General features: G+C 39.8%; 1 protein-coding gene across 3 annotated transcripts in view; it reads right to left on the bottom strand.

Annotated features, from left to right (window-relative positions):
* ino80 (INO80 complex ATPase subunit) overlaps positions 1–20,151 on the bottom strand; it is a 46,896-nt gene that overhangs the window by 26,393 nt on the left and 352 nt on the right. For 2 of the 3 annotated variants that reach the window (XM_047388454.1, XM_047388455.1), the window contains exons 2-27: positions 18,045–18,107; positions 17,737–17,925; positions 17,499–17,653; positions 17,291–17,358; positions 16,879–17,025; positions 16,679–16,799; positions 16,390–16,595; positions 16,209–16,262; positions 15,917–16,120; positions 15,379–15,583; positions 15,149–15,216; positions 14,832–15,053; positions 12,507–12,587; positions 11,981–12,076; positions 10,883–10,942; positions 9,357–9,499; positions 8,800–8,884; positions 8,594–8,711; positions 8,354–8,439; positions 7,137–7,304; positions 6,839–6,972; positions 5,757–5,824; positions 5,563–5,656; positions 5,188–5,404; positions 2,230–2,370; positions 1,434–1,659 (exon numbers count right to left, since the gene is read on the bottom strand). In XM_047388454.1, the coding sequence (XP_047244410.1) occupies positions 1,434–1,659; positions 2,230–2,370; positions 5,188–5,404; positions 5,563–5,656; positions 5,757–5,824; positions 6,839–6,972; positions 7,137–7,304; positions 8,354–8,439; positions 8,594–8,711; positions 8,800–8,884; positions 9,357–9,499; positions 10,883–10,942; positions 11,981–12,076; positions 12,507–12,587; positions 14,832–15,053; positions 15,149–15,216; positions 15,379–15,583; positions 15,917–16,120; positions 16,209–16,262; positions 16,390–16,595; positions 16,679–16,799; positions 16,879–17,025; positions 17,291–17,358; positions 17,499–17,653; positions 17,737–17,885 (3,316 nt within the window). In that variant the 5' untranslated portion in view covers positions 17,886–17,925; positions 18,045–18,107. Of the gene's footprint in view, positions 1–1,433; positions 1,660–2,229; positions 2,371–5,187; positions 5,405–5,562; positions 5,657–5,756; positions 5,825–6,838; positions 6,973–7,136; positions 7,305–8,353; positions 8,440–8,593; positions 8,712–8,799; positions 8,885–9,356; positions 9,500–10,882; positions 10,943–11,980; positions 12,077–12,506; positions 12,588–14,831; positions 15,054–15,148; positions 15,217–15,378; positions 15,584–15,916; positions 16,121–16,208; positions 16,263–16,389; positions 16,596–16,678; positions 16,800–16,878; positions 17,026–17,290; positions 17,359–17,498; positions 17,654–17,736; positions 17,926–18,044; positions 18,108–19,626; positions 19,790–20,151 lie in introns of those variants that run through there. The other variant, XM_047388456.1, reaches the window with a different exon arrangement.

The raw sequence follows: 20,151 nt of genomic DNA, 5'->3' as shown, positions 1-20,151 counted from the left end.
TGGGAGAGTGTGCACTGTGAGCTGGGAGACACCTCAGGACCCCGTGTGAGTGCCGCACAAGTCCCTGAATGGGCTTGATTGTACACAAACAACATGCATACACACTCACACATACACGGACAGACCATTTATTAGTGTTACCTAACTACGCACTTGAACAATGAGCAGTGGCTAAACTTCCTCACTTTGTCTGCTTCCGTATAACATCACAAGAGCTTTCAGGCTGTTCTCACACAGACACATAAATAGTTGTTTTGTTTCTCACATTTACATACAAACACTCTTACGGGTACATTCATGCAGAGATGGGGAAAGGGGCAGAGTAAAAGCCCTGTAATGATGCAGCCCCATAGAATTTAAAAAACCTGTCTGAGTGTCAAGCCATTTTAAAACGTTGGCTAATCAGACATGTGCATCCATTTATCACAAAACAGAGCAGTCATCACAATCTAAAACAGACACTTTATCATAGCAAGAAAGGGTGAGTGGGTCAGTGAGAACGGACATGTTGTCTGTAAAATGGCAATGGCCTCCGTGACCTCGGACATCCATCAGGCCTCTGAACCCTGGCAGCAAAGCGCCTTTCGCTCCACTTTAGCTGACCCTTCCCTCGGCCCTTCTGATAAAATTCTGGTAAACTGGAAAATCCACACGTTTCGCACTAATGCTTTCATGCAATGAGCTGCTTTGATTGATGGGAGTTCATTTCAGCAGATATACTTTGCAGGTCAATTTTAGGCTGAGAAATACTATGCCTTGTAAAAGTATTCATATCCCTTGAAGTTTTCCCTTTTTTTTTTTTATTTTATGACAAACTTTGATGGGCATTTTATCCATAAAGTAAAACTAAGACTAAAACTTTACTAAGAGGTAATATGATGGATGGTTTTGAAATTTGGTTGGTCAGATTCTCCCACCTGAGCTCTGCGGCTCCTCCATAGTTACCATGGCCTGTTGGTTACCACGTAATGCTCTACTGTCAGTTTAGGAGCACGGCAATGTCTTGGTGGGTCTGCAGTTGTGCAATACTCTTTGCATTTTCAAATGATGGAGATCTTCTAGTGTGTTCCTTGATCTTCATTATGCTGTTTGTTTACTTATGTTCTCTGAGGCCTTCAAAGAACAGCTGATTTTATACTGAGCAGATTAAATTACACACAGGTCTACTGTATTGTAACTAGGTGATTTCTGAATGTAATTAGTAGCACTGGATTTTCTTCAAGGTAAAGGGGGCTGAAAACGAATGCAAGTTGTGGAAACCGTGGAAACTTTTAATGCATTTGCAAGCTCATGTAAGCCACTGTAGTTAGTGAGGCCATGATGACTCCAGTTTGGAACTGAGCTCAGTTTTTGACATTATTCAGCAAACTCACAAAGTAATCTGTTCCAAACTGCAGCAATATAAACTGTATTGCGAATTGACCAGTGCTTACCAGGTATCCGTATGAAGGACCATCCATGGCGAGGCTGGAGGGCCATCACACCCCCGGGAACTTGTGGGTGGATGGCGTTAGCCCTCATGCACCAATCTGAGGTAAGTTCAGGGGAGCCGTACAGAAAACACTGCTTGTAGACTGTTCCCCCTCCGCTGCGCATCACCCGCCACTCGTACTCGGCGCTCCGGTCGGCACAATACCGCTCCATGGGAACTGCCGTCACCTAGGCAACCAGAGATAATTTGTGTGATGGAGAGGAAAGAACGGGGCTTTTATTGCTATTAAAAAAGAAATGAAATCTGAACAAACAAGATCAAATGCATGCTAATGTAATAATAATCTGTAATAACTTCCAGAGTGCTTTACTTCTGTACCACATGCAGACGGGTTTTAATTAATCAGCAGGTTCTGATTCTGTATATTTATGTGTGTCCATGTGTGTTTGTGTGGTGGTGGGGGGTGAGAGGAAGCTTAAACTGGAGAACAACCTGTGTAAAGAGCTCTTTTTAGAGGCTCTGTTTGTTTTAAGTGCAGCTGGAAGGCCCGGTGGTCACCCCTACACCCTAGCCACACACACACACACACACACACACACACACACACACACACACACACACACACACACTTTATAGATAAGGGCCTCTCATTGTTAAAATCCAACAAAACAAAGCGCTTCTCTCTTCTACTGCAACGACCACCCAAACACATGGGTTGGAACACAGCCCAACAACACCGGCTATCCACACAAATCAAACAGCAGGACCTAGTTGGTGCATCTTCTTTACGCTCTAACCTTGGGCGTGGCAGCCAGCAGGAACTTGGGCGGCAGCGTGGGTTCACAGGGTCGGAACGTGGACGTAGCACAGTTTCTGCTGTGGATCTTCACGTCTGTGTGTCCCAATATGCCTGGCCTGGTGGCTGTAAACACCAAATCCTGACAGACACACACAAAAAAGTGGGTAAATGATGAGAGATGAATTGCTGTAAAATGACCTAACTCTAAAATGACCTAATTCTAAAAAGCATTTCAGCTGCAGTGATGGGTACCCCAGCACTTATTCTGAAGTAAAATTATGGAAAAGTGGAGCTTTAAAAGCCATAATATGTGGCATTAGCCACACATTACTGAGTGCAGCAGGGATCATGGTTTTTCTAACTTCTCTGTCAGTATAATTAGATTGAACTGACTATATTCCTAAAACATTCAAATAACACCTCACCTAAAAGCTTAAATCGTTTTGTTAAATCTATGATTATGAAGCTTAATAGTGTTGATTTGTAAATGTGAGACAATAAAAATTGGTTGTCTGATAATTCTAATATTTGTGCCAAAGATGGTGTAAACCGAATGTACATATTCTGAGCTAAAATCGAACTTGATCATGACTAGTAATCTAAGAATAATGCAGAGGTGGGTTTTAGTGCAGTACGTGAGGGTTGGTGTTTAGTCTCATTGTGGCTACACAGTGCCACCTAATGGCAGTCAAAAAACCCGCTTCAGAGATAACTGAACATTTACAAACCTATCAGGTTTTGATCAAAAGGCCAGAGAGCCAATGCTGCTGGTTGACTTCACAGAAATACAGTGCAATGCAAACCTCTTTATACACCCTGTTTATCACAACATTTATTGTACTATGATGGGATTTTTTGCAATAGATCAACTTGAAGTCACGCAAAAATTGTGAAGTGGAAGTTAAATCATTTAATGTTATAAACAATGTTTTATGAAAACCACCTTTTGTTGCTAACACAGCTGTAAGTCTTTTTATGCTCTACCAGCTCTCAGCTTCGGCTCCACCAGCTTTTAATTTTTTTTTACCCATTCTTCTTCGGCACAAATTTCCAAGTGGATTTACGTCTGGACTTTGACTGGACCATTCTAACACATGAATTTGCTTTGATCTAAACCATTCCATTGTAGCTCTGGGTGTATTTTTAGGGTTGTTGTCCTGCTGGGACTAGAAGTCTTAGTCTTGTGTTTAGCTCCATCCATCTTACCATCAGTTCTGACTATCTGCCTTGACCCGGCTAAGAAAAAGCATCCCCACACCCAATCAGTGTGGGGACAGTGTATTTAAGGTGGTGTGCAGTTAGTTTTCCGCATCACAATGTCTTGTTTTATGCCAAAAAGTTCCTCTTTGGTCTCTTTTGTCTTTCTTATTAAAATTCTTCCAAAACAGCCAGATTTGTTGTCACTTCTGAACCAATTGGCTGCACAGGATTTATTTCAGGGTCACCAGACGAGAGGGAGCTCAAAACAAATGGATGCTGCTCCTTTCAGATATTTGTATTACACAACTATGCACTACTCAGTGTTGGTCTAACACATTAAATACTTAACGATTCTATTTATAATATGAACTTTTGCTGGGCACACTAAATGGGAACTTCACTGGTTAGGTGTAGGAATATTCAGACCCTGTTCTTCCATAGGAGTGCCAGAAAAAGTGATTATAAAACTGACCGCAATGTCAATCACTCAGTCAGACAAAGGCGAAGAGCCAAGAAGAGAACCGTGACACACTCTGCCAGTTACACAAAGCTCTACAAGAAGAACGAGCAGCTGTAGGAAGTGGGCTAAAACTGCAGGAGTGAGCAGTTTCTACGAACAAGCGTGGGGGTCTGGGGTTAGCACGGTCAAACAGAACATATAAGGTATAAACTCTCCTGGTATCCACAAGTTTCCGGGTTTTCTGTTGTTTTTTTGTTGAGCCGCTCCAGGAGGGGAAGCTGAGATGCACCTCAGCTGTGATGAGGCCAGCAGAGGAAGAGGAGGATGAAATTACTCCAGCAGTGGTTTTAACCCTTTAGTGTTTCCAAACCAACAAATTTCAACCGAACAAATGGGGGTTGGTGGTATGAATCAAATCTGGCCACATAAAACTGCTTGTTGGGTAAAGCTTGATTGGATATGTTTTCAGACCTCCTGAAATGTTCTTGAAGCTATTACCAAACAAATTAGAAGCATTTTTGTCCCCTGGCGGTCTGTATATTTAAACTGACAGAGGAGACAAATCCCACCTTTCACACAGCACAATAAAAAACAAAAAAACAAAAAGGGATGAATAATGCACTGGCTCAATCCAACCACGTAGCAGGCAGCTGCACAATCCCATGAAACACACATGAAACGGTCTGTGTGCGCCTGAGAAGGACGGCGCTGTGCTACATCTATCCCCAAGATGAAACGTTGGCAAGCATTTCAAACTACTCAGCTGTTTTGAGGGAACAAAAAAACAATATGCAATGTCTTTATTTCCCCTGAATGTTCCATTCTCTTCCACAAACCACCAAAATAACAATGGTGTCTACGGATCTACGCGGATTCACTGTTAGGAAACTGCTCTGCCAGCTGTTTTGCAGACAAGCTAAGAGAACAGTATGTTTGCAATGTCTTGCAAGTGTAACACGTTTATTGATCAGAGCCTGGAAGTTGTTTCTATCTATGCTGATTGGAGCAGGAACTGACTGATGAATAAATATTTCCCATGTCGCATGTTAGATTCTATATCTTCTTAGAATCTCTTTTAAAGCAAGGTTTTTAGTGTTTAAGAGATTTCTCACAGCAAACTGGAGGTGGACATGGCCCTAGAGACAAAGTCAAGGAGGAGAGTCAGCTCTGATGTGCGATCATGATGATGTGAGATCCAATTCCAGTCACAAATTACTGTGGATCACAAATGGCTACCCAAGAATTTTTTCTTCACATGCCACAGTCTGTGTATGTCTCTTTTTTGTTTTTCCTTACCTGGAGAACTGGACTGGTTTGCGTGTTGGGGAAGGCGGTCGGTCTGTTGAGCCACAGGATCAGATCCTTGCGAGACAGACACTTGCTCCTGTGCTGTAACCTCGCTCTGTCAGCCTCCTTGTCTCCAGCGTCCTCTTGATGTTCCTCAGCGTGGTTGAACAGGCGTTGATAGTAGAGCCGGTACGCAGCTTTCAGGGACAGGAAAAGACCTAACCATCTGTGAGATGGGGCAAAAAATGCAATTACAAACATAGAACCCAAAAAAGGTAGGAACATCTAGGTAGAACAATCGCTTCCAGCATACTACATCCGAAGCTGCTGGATATTTAGTGCTTTATAAAGGAAAATAAATGGTATCAGAATATTAACACCCACCTCACTAATGTGCCTTGCAGCATCATATTGGACATCTCTGCTGGTGACACATCAATAAAGCGCAAGAAGGAGAAACAGCTTCCTTTTTCATCATCTGAGACAGCACAACCAGAACACAGAATATGACGTGACATGTTTTAATGGTTTCAGAGTGGTTTTGTTGCTATGTTTTGTGTTTTCTGCAGAGCGCTCACCTTTCCTATGAAAAAGGGACTGCTGGATGTGATTTGGCGAGAAGGGAGATAACAGCACTTGTAGTAATCTGAGAAAGATGGGAACAGAGACACCAGGTGACATCACTAGATATGAGGACCAACACTATAAGAATACAAGGAATAACTTTTCCACATTTTGTCACGTTGCAACCACAAAATTCAGTGGGTTTTATGTGACAGGCCAACACAAAGGAGTGCGTAATTGCAAGGTTTAAGGATGGTTTAAAATATTTTTACAAATAAACAAATCTGAAAGGTGTGGTGAACTTTTGTACTCACCCCCTTTTTGCTGATACCCCTTAATAAAATCATTTGCAATCAAATTCCTTTAGAAGTCTCCTAATCAGTAAAATCCACCGAGGTGGAATTTAACCTCAGTATGATTACATTCTAACAACACAATGCTCTTTTTGAAACATGGTGGTGGCGGTATCATGCTGGGGAAGGCTTTTCTTTAAATGGGTTAGAGCGTCTGGGAAGATGGATGAAGAATAAAAACAGAGCATTCCAGGAAGAAAACCTAATAGAATCTGCAACAAGACTTGAGTTTCAGCATCGTTTTACCTTCCACCAAGAAAACGACCCCAAACACACATCCAGAGTTAAACAGAATACTGAAGATCAACATTCAGATCACGTCCAGAACTAAATCTAACTGGGCATCTTTGACAAGACTTCCTATTCATGGATGGTTTCATCCAATCTGCCTGAAGCAGAGCTATGTATTTTGCAAGATTGAGGACATTTTATAGTCTCTAAATGTTCAAATTGGTAGAGATATATGCTACAAGGCTGTTCTACTATTATATTGGCTCATAAAAGCTAATTACAAATGTAAAAAGCTTGGCATGCATAAACAATGTGGAAACCGCTGACCTTTTCCTTACACTTCACAATAATGCACTATATCACATAAAATCCCATTAAAATACTTAGAAATATGTTTTTGTGACGAGACAAAAATGAAAAGGTTAAAAGGGAATGAATCGAAATTAAGAAGCAGCTTTGATTGACCTGGTGTATTTTTAGAAAGATCAAGTGTGCCGTGTAGAAGAACGTACTTGTTCTTGGCCTGGTTGCATGCGTGGATGAGACCTTGACGGTAGAGCAACTTGGAAATGACGTATGGCTTGACGGACATGTGGAAAGGGGATCGGGTCTCCTGGCGCTCAAACAGGTCAGGGTGGTTGCAAACCTGCATACAAATATACTATTAATTGTGCTTGCTTCGGGTGGAGCCGCCAATTTATAGTCAAGTTACTCATTTTTACTTCATCTTTACTAGAAATATAAATCCACTTTTAATACGTTTTACTCGACTTTAGTTTGCTTTAGAAAATGAACAGAAAAAAACCAAACCTTTCTGAACTGCATGACAAGGTTCATGAGCGAGGATGTGGTGCTGCTGGACTGCTGGGCCGTGCCCATGGAGGATTGTAGAAGATCTTCGATGGAGATTTTGTTCCTCAAAGCCTGGTAGAGCAACCTCTGACGGGATGTCAGCTGGCAGTAGGTCAGGATCTCAATCTGCAGAGAGACAGAAGATAAAGTTTGTTTAAATAGTTCATTAATATTCACACGAGGTTAGCTAATGGAACTCACAGCTAACTAAAAAAAGGCTTTACTATTTCCTTATTTCCCATCAATTATGCAAAACCAAAAACATTTGAGCCCAATTGGAGTTTCAGCATACACAAACGTTTCAAGAATGGTACATCTTAAGTTAGTTTTATTTTATTATTTCACCACTGAGACAAAGACAAAGTGGGGGGCTGACTTTTCATATGTGATCTGTTATTTGGCCCAATTTAGCATTCACATTTAAGAAATTTTGAAGGTAAGCTGATAAACAAAACCCTTGAATGTTCAGAAACATAACAAAAGAGGGGGAGGCAAAGAAAAAAGTAGAAAAGAACCAACATTTTTAAACACGCATCAAGATCCAGGTTTGTATTATGTTTCGTCCGTTAAAGCAAGGAAAGTGAACAGAAATAATCCAAACCAACTTTCATCATGGAGGGAACTTCAGCAGCTTGTATTGGGCTGAGCATAGCTGGCAAAACAAGAGACGCCCAACAAGAGTGGAGAAGGGAAAGTAGTGGGCTTGCAGGGCTACTAGTGGGCGCTGAGGAGAAGTGAAAAAGACAGATGTGGGGGAATGGTGAACTCTGCCATTCCTCTGCCTCTGCATACAAAAACTCACGCTATGAGTGTGTGTAGCAGGAGGCCCTGAGTCCAACACCCGTCAGGAGGATCTGCCAATAAAAGCATCACTCGCAGGCTTATTGCAACATTTAATGTGTCGCTGAGGTTGACAAGAAGGCAGAAGGAGGTGCAGAGGAGGGATAATTCACTAAATTAGGATATTAGATTTTATACCTAAGAGCTTTAGATTAAACTCTTGTCAAAAATATCTCAGTTTTCATTACATTTTAACAATTGGTGAGATTTGATACTTCATGTGCTTATTCAATTAAAACCCCATGTTCCTTCTTGTTTCTACCTTCAGTTTATAATTGCTACTAATCCAAAAGAGGCTTGATCAAATACACAAAAGGTTTGTTTTCTTTTTTTACCTTGTCTGAAAGCTCGTTTTCCACATCCTTCTTGATCCTGCGCAGCATGAACGGCTTGAGGATCATGTGCAACCTGGAAAGCTGATCTTGAATTAACAAAAAAAAAAAGAAAAAAGCATGGAAAAATGAGCAAGGGCAATGCATGTCTGATGGCAACACCACATAGTATAAATAGTATGAAGGGCAAGATCAACATCTCTAAAATCAGGCAGCTGGGAGGAACTGTTCTGTTGCTCTCACTCTCGTCGATGGTAGACTTGTTCTCAGCGTGGCTCTCGATGTCCTTGGAGAACCACTCGTTAAACTCTTCATGTGAGTCGAACAACGTGGGCATGATGAAGTGCAGCAGGGCCCATAGCTGAGAAACAGTTATGACATACAGTTGTTAGCACTCCTGATAAGCAAGCATTTGTATAAATATACACACACACACACACACTGCGAACCTCAGCCATAGTGTTCTGGATGGGTGTCCCGGTCAGCAGGAGTCTGTTTCGACACTGGAACTGCAGGAGGATTTTCCACCGAACGCTAAAGAAAAAAAAAGAGAAAGAGCAACAAACATTCACATGCCATCTACCAGTTACAGCATGTGTGAAACTGACTCTCATGTGTGTGTTTTTGTTTTTAACCGATATAGTTGCTAAGTATGTTTTGACCAGTCCCCAATAAAATCTTGAATGATGCATAGCTGCACAGCTGTGGTAATCTGTGAGAATATTTTTCCAGATGGTTTTTGTTGATTTGGAGCTTAAGAACGGTGTTCCTGAAATCTATATCCTGGCTGATTTATGATGTGCCGTCCTCAGTTAGCAGCTTAACTTTTGTACAAGCTCCACAAAGTGTTAGTTTTAAATAAGCTGGCAAACTGTGTAAAGCTTAAGGGATTTTATTGTCCGACAGAAACTCTTTTTGGATTGTAGATCAAAAGGTCTGCTTTCATTTCTGTTCTTCTCCGCAACTCTGCTAAACTGAGTCTTAAACAAGCAAGGATATGCTTTACCTGGAGCTGCTTTTCAGTGCTTGCGCTTCATCCAGAACCATGTACTGCCACTTGACCCTCTGGAAGTACTTGACATCTTGAACCACCAGCTGGTAACTCGTGATCACCACGTGGAAAGGTGCGTTTTGTGTATAAAGCGTTTTCTAAGTAACAATTTACAACAGAGACAGACTGTTACGGACTACAAGATAACAGAAAAATGACAGAAGAGGTGCATCTAGAAGGGATAGTTTGAGATTTTTCAAGTGAGGTTCTGTTATAAGCAGTTATTATCTTTAATGCAGTGGATACCTATTTTTGCATCTCCGTTTGGTATAAATTCAGATTAGCTGGTCCCAGAAACTAAAGCTAACAGCTAAACAGAGAGAGGCCGAGACCAAGGTCAACTTCTGCCATCCTAAAACAACTGCAGTCTGAAAGAAATCCTGGCAGTGATGGAATGCTATTTTATGAACCCTTAAACAGTTGGCATGTTTGCATTGGGCCATATTTTTACACTAAAGCCAAAGATTATTTATACAGGAAATAGAAGTAGGAGGCGGTGTGCCACTAAAAACCTTCCTGCATGAAACAAGTACAAGTAACAACAGTAAGGCAGTGTAAAAATCAATATAATAGCATTTATTAAAGGCGCCATAATATTTTTGATTTTTACACTACTTTGATTTCATTTTATGGTAAAGGTCAAAACAGAGAAACTTGTTCTCTCACACAAAGGTGCAAGAACAAAATGATGTTCTTGTCTTTGTAGCCCTGGTTTGGGAGTAGTTGCAGCTTGTTCTTGACACATAGTCTGGGGCAGAACTTATTTCTTGTTTGGTGTCCGACAAATATTGTGCATTTGGTCAAAAACTGAATGCCAAATATTGTAGTGCAAGACTGTCAAACTCAAGTGCAGGACACCGGCCCAGGACGACTGGAGTTTGACACAACTAGAGTAGAGAGAGAGGGACCTGAGAATTTCCCAGGAGTTCTGCTCTTGATTTCGTATGAAATATAAAATATCCTGGTCCGAAAGAACTTCGCTCTTCTTCCCTCATGGGAAAATAACTAAATTATCTGTTCTTGCGGAGTGGGTACAGGCAGTTCCTCTGACAGGAAATGTTTTCTAAGTAGGTGTTTGGCAAATTATAATTACTAGTGACACATTACCTCCTACCTCCATTTTCTGTATGAATAATCACTGGACCCTATGTAAAAAAGCAAAAGAACAAACGAGTGCCCAAGAAATGGCAAAGTTAGAACGTTTATAAAACACAATCTCAAAAATTGTTGTGAGGTTTTTTTAAATTTGAGTTGTTTTAAAACATTGAAAGCCCAATTTGGTCTTGTCTCCTCTCTTACTAGCCATAGGCTTCAGCCTTTAGGACCAGATAATATGGATTTATACTAAATAACGATGCCAAGTTTTGCCTCTACTGCAGGTAAGATACTAAAAGCTTACAAACGTCAAGCAGAACCTTACTTCAAACATTCGGAACAACCCCTTTAAACACCCGGTGTATTCATTATAATCTTATTTTTACCTGGCTCCAAAATTTCCGAATAACTTTGCGATCGTGGGGGTTCCCCCAGTACGGCAACACCTGCAGGACGCATATAAGTATTAGATATCATGTGGGAAAAAATGAAAAGCTGCATCAGCTATCAGTGAATTTGGACTAAATAAAATAACCACCAAGTTAATGGTACACAACCAAAAGCTAGACTGGGGATGTTCTCAGGGGAAACAGCCAGGGCACAGCCTCCACTGTAAACCACAGGCTAACCTGCTGGTACAGAACGTGATGTGAAAAGATTTATACGTCGCTACATCACTCAACATAAGCTGTCATTCCATTGTTTTCAGTCAGCCTTGCTTTCAGTGCTCAGGAAGCTTATCTTCAGATTGTGCAATGGGGTCTTTTTGCACCCCATTAGCAAAACAAACTGGAATTGATTCGCTTCCAGAATTAATGATAAAGTAGGCTGAATGCTAAGGACAACAAAGACAAGTTGTTTGAATGTGTGAGCCAACTCATAGTTGATATTATTGGAGTGTTTGATAACTGTTTGGAAGTCTAAAATCAGGTTGACTTCATTTACCAACAAGGCAACATCTGAAAACAACTGCCCTCCATTTAATTTAAGAGTATCAAAGAAAATGGGGTTGAATACAATTACATTTTGATTTTTTTTCTTTCAAAATAAATTTTAAAACCCATGTTTAACCCTATTTCTTCCACCATATGATTATGCACTGCTTGGTGTTGGTCTATTAACTACAATCCAGTTAAATTACACTCAAGTTTGTGGTTTTGATGTGAAACGTGAATAAGAGTCAAGGGCTACAAATACAGTACATCCACTCTAAGGCCAGTTAAGGTATATCTAAAAGTTTACTCAAAATAGACTTATAGCCTTGTATAAAATGTACAATGTCACAATACTGCCCCCTAAAGGATTGTTGTAGTAAAAGAAAATCAATCCAAATTCAACAAGTTTAACATTTTTGACACAGAAATACAGAAGAGGAACAGAAAATACAACAGAAAAAGAATAAATAGAGAAGAAGTTTCCCAGAAGAAAGTCTTCTGCAGATGTTTCCGCTGCTGCCTGCAGTCGGCAGTCTTACAGATTCCTACCTTGAATTTGGGCACAAAGCGACTGAACTCCTGGTGCCAGTTATTTAGCGTGGATGCTGGAGAGATGATCAGGAAAGGACCCCAGATGTTGTCTCTCTGCGAAGGGAAAGAGCAGACATCATCAGCCGCTATAACAGGTGGTCTTTGTGTATGCAGTTGAAATAGGCACCCAATAACAGGAAGTCCTGCGAGGAACACACCGTGCATCTTTCTGTCAGCGATCTGAATAGCTCACAGACCCACTGATCACCACTTCTTCCCCTCGTTAGAGAAAAGAGACTAAAGCTAGCAATTTAGCTATTCACATTTGTGAAACCTGACATATAACTCATGCTGTCAAATGTTCCAGCACCTGCAGAAACCACAGTCGCAACCCAGGAACTCTTTAAAGGAAGCAGGTGCACAAAAAGGCAGCCTGGTAGATGTTTCCACAAGTCAAAAACAATAAAACAAGAAAAAAATTCCAGCCTGTTTTGGAAGAGAGGTGTAAATGAAACCCCCTTTGACCCAGTCCTCTCTTTCTCACCTCCGCTAGGTGGGCCAGCAGGGCGATACTTTGAACTGTCTTCCCAAGTCCCATTTCATCTGCCAAGATTCCATTTATTCCCTGTGGAAAAGAGAAGAAAACAAAGGAAGAACAAAATTATTCCATGTGGGCGTATAATAACGTAATTTTATGGTTTGCCAAAATGACACTAAGCAACGATTGCAAAACCAAAATACCTTAAAGATTGGGTTTTGATGGATGCTGACCACACACAGTTTTGTTAATGACTTCTGTTGTTGAAACAGTCACTCTTTTTGTGATGCAGATAGGAAAACCACCAAATATGTACACACATTGGAGTACCTCGCAAAAACATTCGTACCTTTTGAACCTTTTTTACATTTGTCATGTTAGAACGTTTAGTGTGTCTTTGAGAAATGTATTAGACAGACCCACACTGAGTAACACAACTGTAAAGTGGGAAGAAATTGAAACATGGCTTTTCTTTTTTTTAAATAAAAGTCTAAAAAGGGTTTGCATTTTTATTTGTGCCCTCCAAAGTCAAAGGTTTGTAAAACCACTTTACAATGCAGTAATAACTCTAAAGGGGTTACTTTGCACATCTGGAGATTGAATTGCTTTCCATTCTTGACACAAATTCTCCATTAGATTTAGGTCTGGACTTTGGGACATTGTAGCACATGAATATACTGTGATCTAAACTGTTCAATCATAGATCTGGCCTCAAGTCTTTTGCAGCACTTAAAAGCTTTTATTCCAGCATCGACCTGCATTTAGCTCCATCCATCATCTGTCAGCTTTGACAAACTTCCCTGTCTCTGCTGAAGAAAGGCAACCCCATAGTATTATGCTGCCACCACCATGTTCCAGATTATGTGTTCGGGGTGAAGTGCAGAATCTGAATACAAATACATGTCACACTGTTTGTAGTCGTAATGTAAGAAAATGTCAAAATATTTAAGGGCTACAAATGGTTTCACAAAGAACTTAATGTACAAACACTATATCTATATACTTAGCAATAATTTGTGAAGGACAATTTTAGCCTAAGTTTATTGTGTTTTTTATAACCCTTTATAAGACAAAAGCACAAAAAATATATTTTCATTGCTTTCAATGACTAACTTCATTATTTAGAAAATATAAATTCATAAACCAGCAAAGTTAAATGTTGGGAAAGAAGTGGTAAAAGGATTCTAATAAGTTAAAATTTTTCAAATGGATGCAGTCACATTTTATCCAGTTTTTCTAAAAACAAGATTTCAGCTGCTCTACAGTCAGCGCTCATCATTGTCCAACTCTCAAAATACCATTCTTCTTTATTCTCAAACCGAGACTTCGGCGAGGCCAGCTGAGCACACAGACAATGCTTTTTAAGACTGGAGAAAATAAGTCCAGGTTTTGCTGTGAAACAGACACGGACCTCCTTAACATTGAAAACTTGGCTTTCATTTTTCCTTCAGGCGAACTGAAATGCTGACTCAGCCGACCACACAACAGATGTCCTTCTAACAATCTTGAGATGAGCTTGTGCCCAGAAACCTCTGCAGTGTTTTTGTTTATGGTTTTTCTCCTTGTGCAACAAGGTTTCACGTTACATCTCTGGGTGCAGCTGCGGACTATGTAACGAGATGCAGTATCACACGATTTGCTCACACTTCCCTAAACCTTCCACTATATTTCACAACACAGCTGCTGAAAGACCAAAGGTTTGTTTTCTTTACAATTTAGCCTAGAGGTTTACGTTATTTTTTGGTTGTTGATATTTTTCAAGTGAAGTGATACTGGTGAGAATTGACCCATTCCGTGCTTGAAAAGACAATAGATGACTCATTTATACACAAGACGAAGCCCAAAAATCAACTGGTGACCAAGATGAACAATATTCAACTTGAACAAGTTCTGTAACTTCTTTGAAGTACGTTTATAGTTTCTAATGCACTCCTGATCTGTATAGGGATCAAGGGTGTGGAATTAAAAGTGTTGCATCAGGACCAGATACATAATTTTCCTCTGACGTCACCATTTCAATTTATGTTGGTTTTTCATACTTAAACATTAAATGACTGCCTGGGAATTAAACTTCAAAACTCTATGAGGGCCCCCTAGTGGTCAGGTAATTATTATGCTAATCAATTTGAATTTCAAGCATCCAGTATGCTGATGTGAGTGAAGCTTAGGAATAGCAAGTGTGAGATTAAGTAATATTATTAACGGATCATTGCTGCAATATTTGAGCACAAGTTACATATTTTAAGCCGATGAAACTTCAAAAACCTGGTAAACTTTCAAAATCTCTATAAATCCAGTCAAGCATATACTGTGAGACACAGACAAGGTTACCTGTTCGTAGAGGTTGGCCAGCCAGTTCATGCCTTTTAGTTGGTAACCCTTGAGTTTTCCGTTGAAAATGGTGGGCTGAGGAATGTCCTCTCCTGCTTGGATCGAGGGGTTTGAGAGACTATAGCTTTCTCCAAACCCAGAGGCAAGCCCCGAGGACAAGCTGCCCGCGACATGCAGAGAGGCACAGCGGCTGTCTTTAGCCTCTTCGTCAAACATCCTAGTCTACAAGGGGAGATGATAAGATATTTAACAATGTTTTTTGGTTTTTTTTGTACAGAATGAGAGAATTTCTACAGATAGAGGAAATATAAGCTTACTCTCTCTTGATGAATCTGATAAGCTTCTCGGGCATTCCTCAAGGCTTGCGATTTGTAGTATTCACTGTCTGTAATCACATCAAACCATTTGGTTAGAAACGAAAAGGTAATCAAATTGAATATGACATTTTTTTGACCACATACAACATTGCTTTAACAAAACTAAGTAAAGTAGGAAATTTGGTGCTTTGAAATAAATCAAATAAATTGCTGGGAACTACTTATTATACCATAGTCCTCCTGTCCAACATTGACCATTACTCCTCCTCCAACATCTATTTGTCTCTGGGCTGAATTGTCTTCAAGCTTTCGCAGAATGTCCTCTTGCGTCGTATCTCCTCCTGGAGCCCCCATGCTGGCTTTGCCACTCATAAAATGAGCATACAGTTCCGTCTGAGTGATGAGAAAGTTCAGTTTACGCTGCTGACGTTTAGCCTGCGAAGAAATTAAAGTCAGTTAAGAAAATGCATTGTCATCTTGGCGTGTCAAAGCTGGTACATAAAGTTCCTACACATTTTCATGTCAAAATTCCACAATTTTGTATATACAAAACTATACACACAAAAGATCACTATCAATTTATGGCATGAATAGATGGATGGATTCTATAAAGACATTAGGATAAGAAGTAAGGTGTGTAAAACACAAATATTTTCCATTCATCAATTTCCTTTTTCTAAAATCAGAAAATACCTAAATCAAATTTCCTACTTTTCCAAACTGTGTAGGAACTCTGTTGTAATCCGCAATGATCTAGCAGTAACCTACCTCTCTCATCTCTTCATCGAGTTTCCGTTGCTCAAGAGCTTCCTTCTCCGCTCTCTTCCTGTGCTCTTTTTCCACTTTGTCATATTTCTTCCAGTAGAGCATCATCTCCTTGGTGAGGCGTCGAGCGCGGGGCAGCGTCTCTTTGCAGTTCTTCTGAGCCTGAATGGCTGCGCGCCGGACCTCCCGCATGCACTGGTGAGCCAGCTGGAGAAAATAAAACATCTGTCATACTCGCAGTCATAACAAAATAACTAATGTCTGAAAAAATGTCTTACAACCAAGCATTTGTTACTTTTTTAGCGTTGGTGAGTACTACGTTTTTAGCAGAACTCTTCTGCTTGAAAGACTGTAATAAAGATGAAAGATTAAAGGTTACAAAACATAAAAAATAATTTTCAGATTATATTTTGTTTATAACAGTAATAAGGCACAGAAAATGCTTCAGTTTTGTTCCTTATTTCTTACACACTAACCTTGGGAATCTCCTTTTTAGCAATTGTGAGCCACACTTTACGCCGCCGTGCATTCAGCTGCTCAACGGTGAGATGCTTTTTCTTCACCATGGGCAGTGCAGCATCATGGGAAAACTTAGCAAACACCTTGGTGATATAAGGACACTCCTCATCAAGGAATTCTCCCTCTCCTCGTTTCTTTTTCTTCTTCACTTTCTTTAATTTTGCTAAACAAAACAAAAAAACATTGAAAAAAACCCATAAAATATTATGTGCTTGTTGGCACTGACATCATCGTAACTTCCCTTACCTTTAAATTTCTTCTCATCTTTAATTTTCTTTTTCTTCGTACCCAGCAGGTGGCGCTGTTGCTCATAGAAAGGATCATGGCTTGATAAGAGTCCTGTGCTGTAGTACTGATACTGATAGAGCTGCATGGAGACATGTACAGGATTAACACAGGACCTCTTTTGTGGCCAGGATTTGCAATATCAGCCTAAGAGCTGGTACCTCTCGGTCAGAGTAGAACTTGCTCTGATGCTGCCTATTGTAACGATGCAATCTAAGCATGTCATGAAGCTCTTCCCGAGACAAACTGAAGTTGGCGTCGTCAGACTCTGCATCAGAGTCTGTGGTGTCATCACTCAGTAGGATGGTCTGCAGAAGACAGAACAAACACAGTGAAAGAAAAGTACATTCTCTACTTATTTAAATATATTAACATAACTTTAGCTAACTTATATCACTGTTAATCAATAGTTATCAAATAATTGTTAATTAACTGTTTATTTGTGTTCCTTTTAACAGCTAATTGACTATAAATTAACTGTGAATGAATAGTTAATGTATTGTTAATTTACTGGTTACTTGTGTAGTAAAGTGCTAAAAAAGTGTAAAAAAGAATCTGTAATTCTGTAATTACCTTGAGCCATTTCCTGTTCTTTTTCAGCTTCGAAAAATTGTACAGGTTCGTTTTATCTGCCTTTAGGTCTACAGACAGGGAAATTCATAGATTTTATCAATAAATATGAATAAAGTAACCATTTGGAAATAAATAACACCAGTGAGGTTTGTGTAACCGTAATCAGGAAAAAAAAAACATGTAGGAGCATCTCTAAAAGTACTCTTACCTTTACCTAGCAGTACTCCATTAAGGGGTTTGCTATCCGATAGCCCATCTTCTTGCTCGCTTGGTTCAATCTTCACTGACAACGCTGTATGTTGGTTGGAGGCATCTAGAGAAAGCCCTGCCCCCAGTGAACCATCACTGTCATCGCTATCATCGCTACAACAACAACATGAAACTTTAGTGTATTTAAACCATTGATCTGCAGTCTGTCCCTGTAACATTCCCCCTCTTTTCTATACCTTATGTCTCTGCTAAAGATAGCAGCAGTTTGCCGCAAAAAACTGTCCAACTTCAGCGATCTTTCCAAGCGCTGCAGGTAAAGTGGTTTGGCCAGGCAGGAGACCCCTGGCGACTCACCCTCCTGGCGGCCAACTTGCCCTGATGCCATGCAGCACTGACTCCTCCGCCCAACAAGGCAGAACCTTTCACTGAAGAAAAGTATAAAAGATGAGTAAATCATACAAAACTAGGGGGAACTTGAAGGCAATCTCCAAGACTTGCAATTTTGTATAAACACATAATCCATCCAAACGCAGAGTATCCTTACCTTTTGGGTAAGAAATGGCATTCCTCTTGATTACAAGATGAATGACCTCACAGGTGAAAAAGCCTATAAAAGAATAAAGCCAGTCACTTTTTGATACATTTGATGTAGCAGTGATCTGTCTCTAAAACTGCGAAGTCACATGTACACATTTCAAATTCTAAAAGTTATGAAGTTAATAAATGTCCATGGATTAGAACTATAGAAACTGTTGCACTCATTTTAGCAAAAGCAGCTCTACCATTGGCCAAGGCAATCAAGGTGAGCCTTCGTTCCCATTTTTGCGTTTCAAACTATGACGAACCTAATCTTTACTGTTTATTGTTTAGCAGCACGGTTACTCTGTTCTATATAATGGGTAAAGCCAGGGGTTCCTTAACCCCGGTGTTTCGCTGCTGCCACACATCTGGGTGAAATGAATGGGTGATTAACAGGCTTCTGCAGCACTTGAGGACAGCTGAAGAAGTAATCCTTTTAATCAGGCGTGCTGGAGCAGACACATGTAAAACATGCAGGACTGTGGGTCCCCTGGACCAGGGTTAAGAAACAGTGAAGTAGCCTATTCCTTAATAGGTACAATCTGTTGGAAAAACTGAGTGTATGCAGTAAAAGATTTATAGCTAAAATAAATGTTTCAACAAGTTTCAGTGAGTTAAATGTAAAACTCTTTGGGACTTTAAGAACCTCGTGATTTAAATTTAAGACCTGAATCGATTATGAAAAACAACCAATGTAAGTTACCTTAATAGTGTATTTAACTAATAAATAACATGTAACTTTAAACATCATAAATAAAACCTTTTTTATTCTTTAGGCAAACTACAAAAAGCCAGTTTCAGGGGTCGACTTCCTTTGGGCTATGCAGTTTTGTCTCAGAAACCAAACTACAACAAACAAAGTATGACTGCCACTAAAATAATTTAAAAGTGCTTTTTTTTTCTTACTAAGTATATTAAAATACATACAAAACAAGAAGCAATTCAATGTAATTTAAAATATCTTATGGAAAATATTTTTTAAGACTTAAAGTTAAGATTACTAAATGTAAGACTTTTTTTTTTCGTCAGCAGAAACTCTTAAATAGTTTTCACTGTAGCCAATAATGACTGTCCTAATTTTGTTGGAGGATCTAAAGACACATATGAATATTAAGATTTAAATAATTATTTCAATTCAACGTGGAATTAATATTAACATTTTTAAGTGCCTCTACAAATGTCCCAACTTGAATCCAATTAAGAATATGTAGAAGGAACTAAAGATTAGGGTGATGGCAAGGAGACCTTCCACACCTCTAAACTTCTGATTTGTGACTCATCATGGAAGATGCTTGGAAACATGGAAATAAAGAGGGTTGAGAGTTTGACTCCTGTAATGTCAACAAAGCCTTTTCCATTGATAACTGAGAAGGGTACAAATAATTGTTTACATGTCATTTGTAAGTAAAATCGTAGGAAGGATGATGCCTTCATGCATCATAAACAAAATATGCTAAATCTGTCGATCGATAGATATTTGTGTGTGTGTGTGTGTGTCAAAATAAGAAAGAATTGCCTATTGTAATTACAAAAACAAACTCGCATACCTGGTTTGCTTGTAGAATTATCAAAAAATAAAAATAAGTCAGATTTTATTTTTTGAAGACCCGACTGTGTGTTTTATCTCTAATATTTGTCCGTCATATCTCGTCATGATGATCAGCAAACAAGCAGATCATGCTAGTGTTGACGGAAGGCTACTCTCGCTAGCTAACCTGCGTGCGGTTAGCATACAAGCTAACGACCGTTAGCTGGCCCGCTCGGTGATAGAAAGGGGTCAAGGTGGTTCTGCACACATGCCCCAGCTGTATATCTAACCAGCCCTAACATTCAAGGCAATATCGGTAGATTCCTTTAGTAGCCATCAGTTGTACTGGGAACACTGTGTTCGCTAAAACATTTTCAACGGGGTTTATCATCTGAAATGCTAACTTGTTAGCTAAGGAACCAAGACGTTCAGACAGATACGTCGTCTCACGCCATAAATAAGAAGTATTCAAACTGGCTCTGTCTCTTTAAGGCCACCACCTCCATGCCTTAACGATGTATAAAGATATATCACTTTAATAACA

The sequence above is a fragment of the Girardinichthys multiradiatus genome, chromosome 15 (genome assembly GCF_021462225.1).
Source record: "Girardinichthys multiradiatus isolate DD_20200921_A chromosome 15, DD_fGirMul_XY1, whole genome shotgun sequence".
Lineage (NCBI taxonomy): Eukaryota > Metazoa > Chordata > Actinopteri > Cyprinodontiformes > Goodeidae > Girardinichthys > Girardinichthys multiradiatus.
The sequence above is the reverse complement of the archived record's forward strand: the minus strand, read 5'-3'. Positions and strand labels throughout refer to the sequence as shown.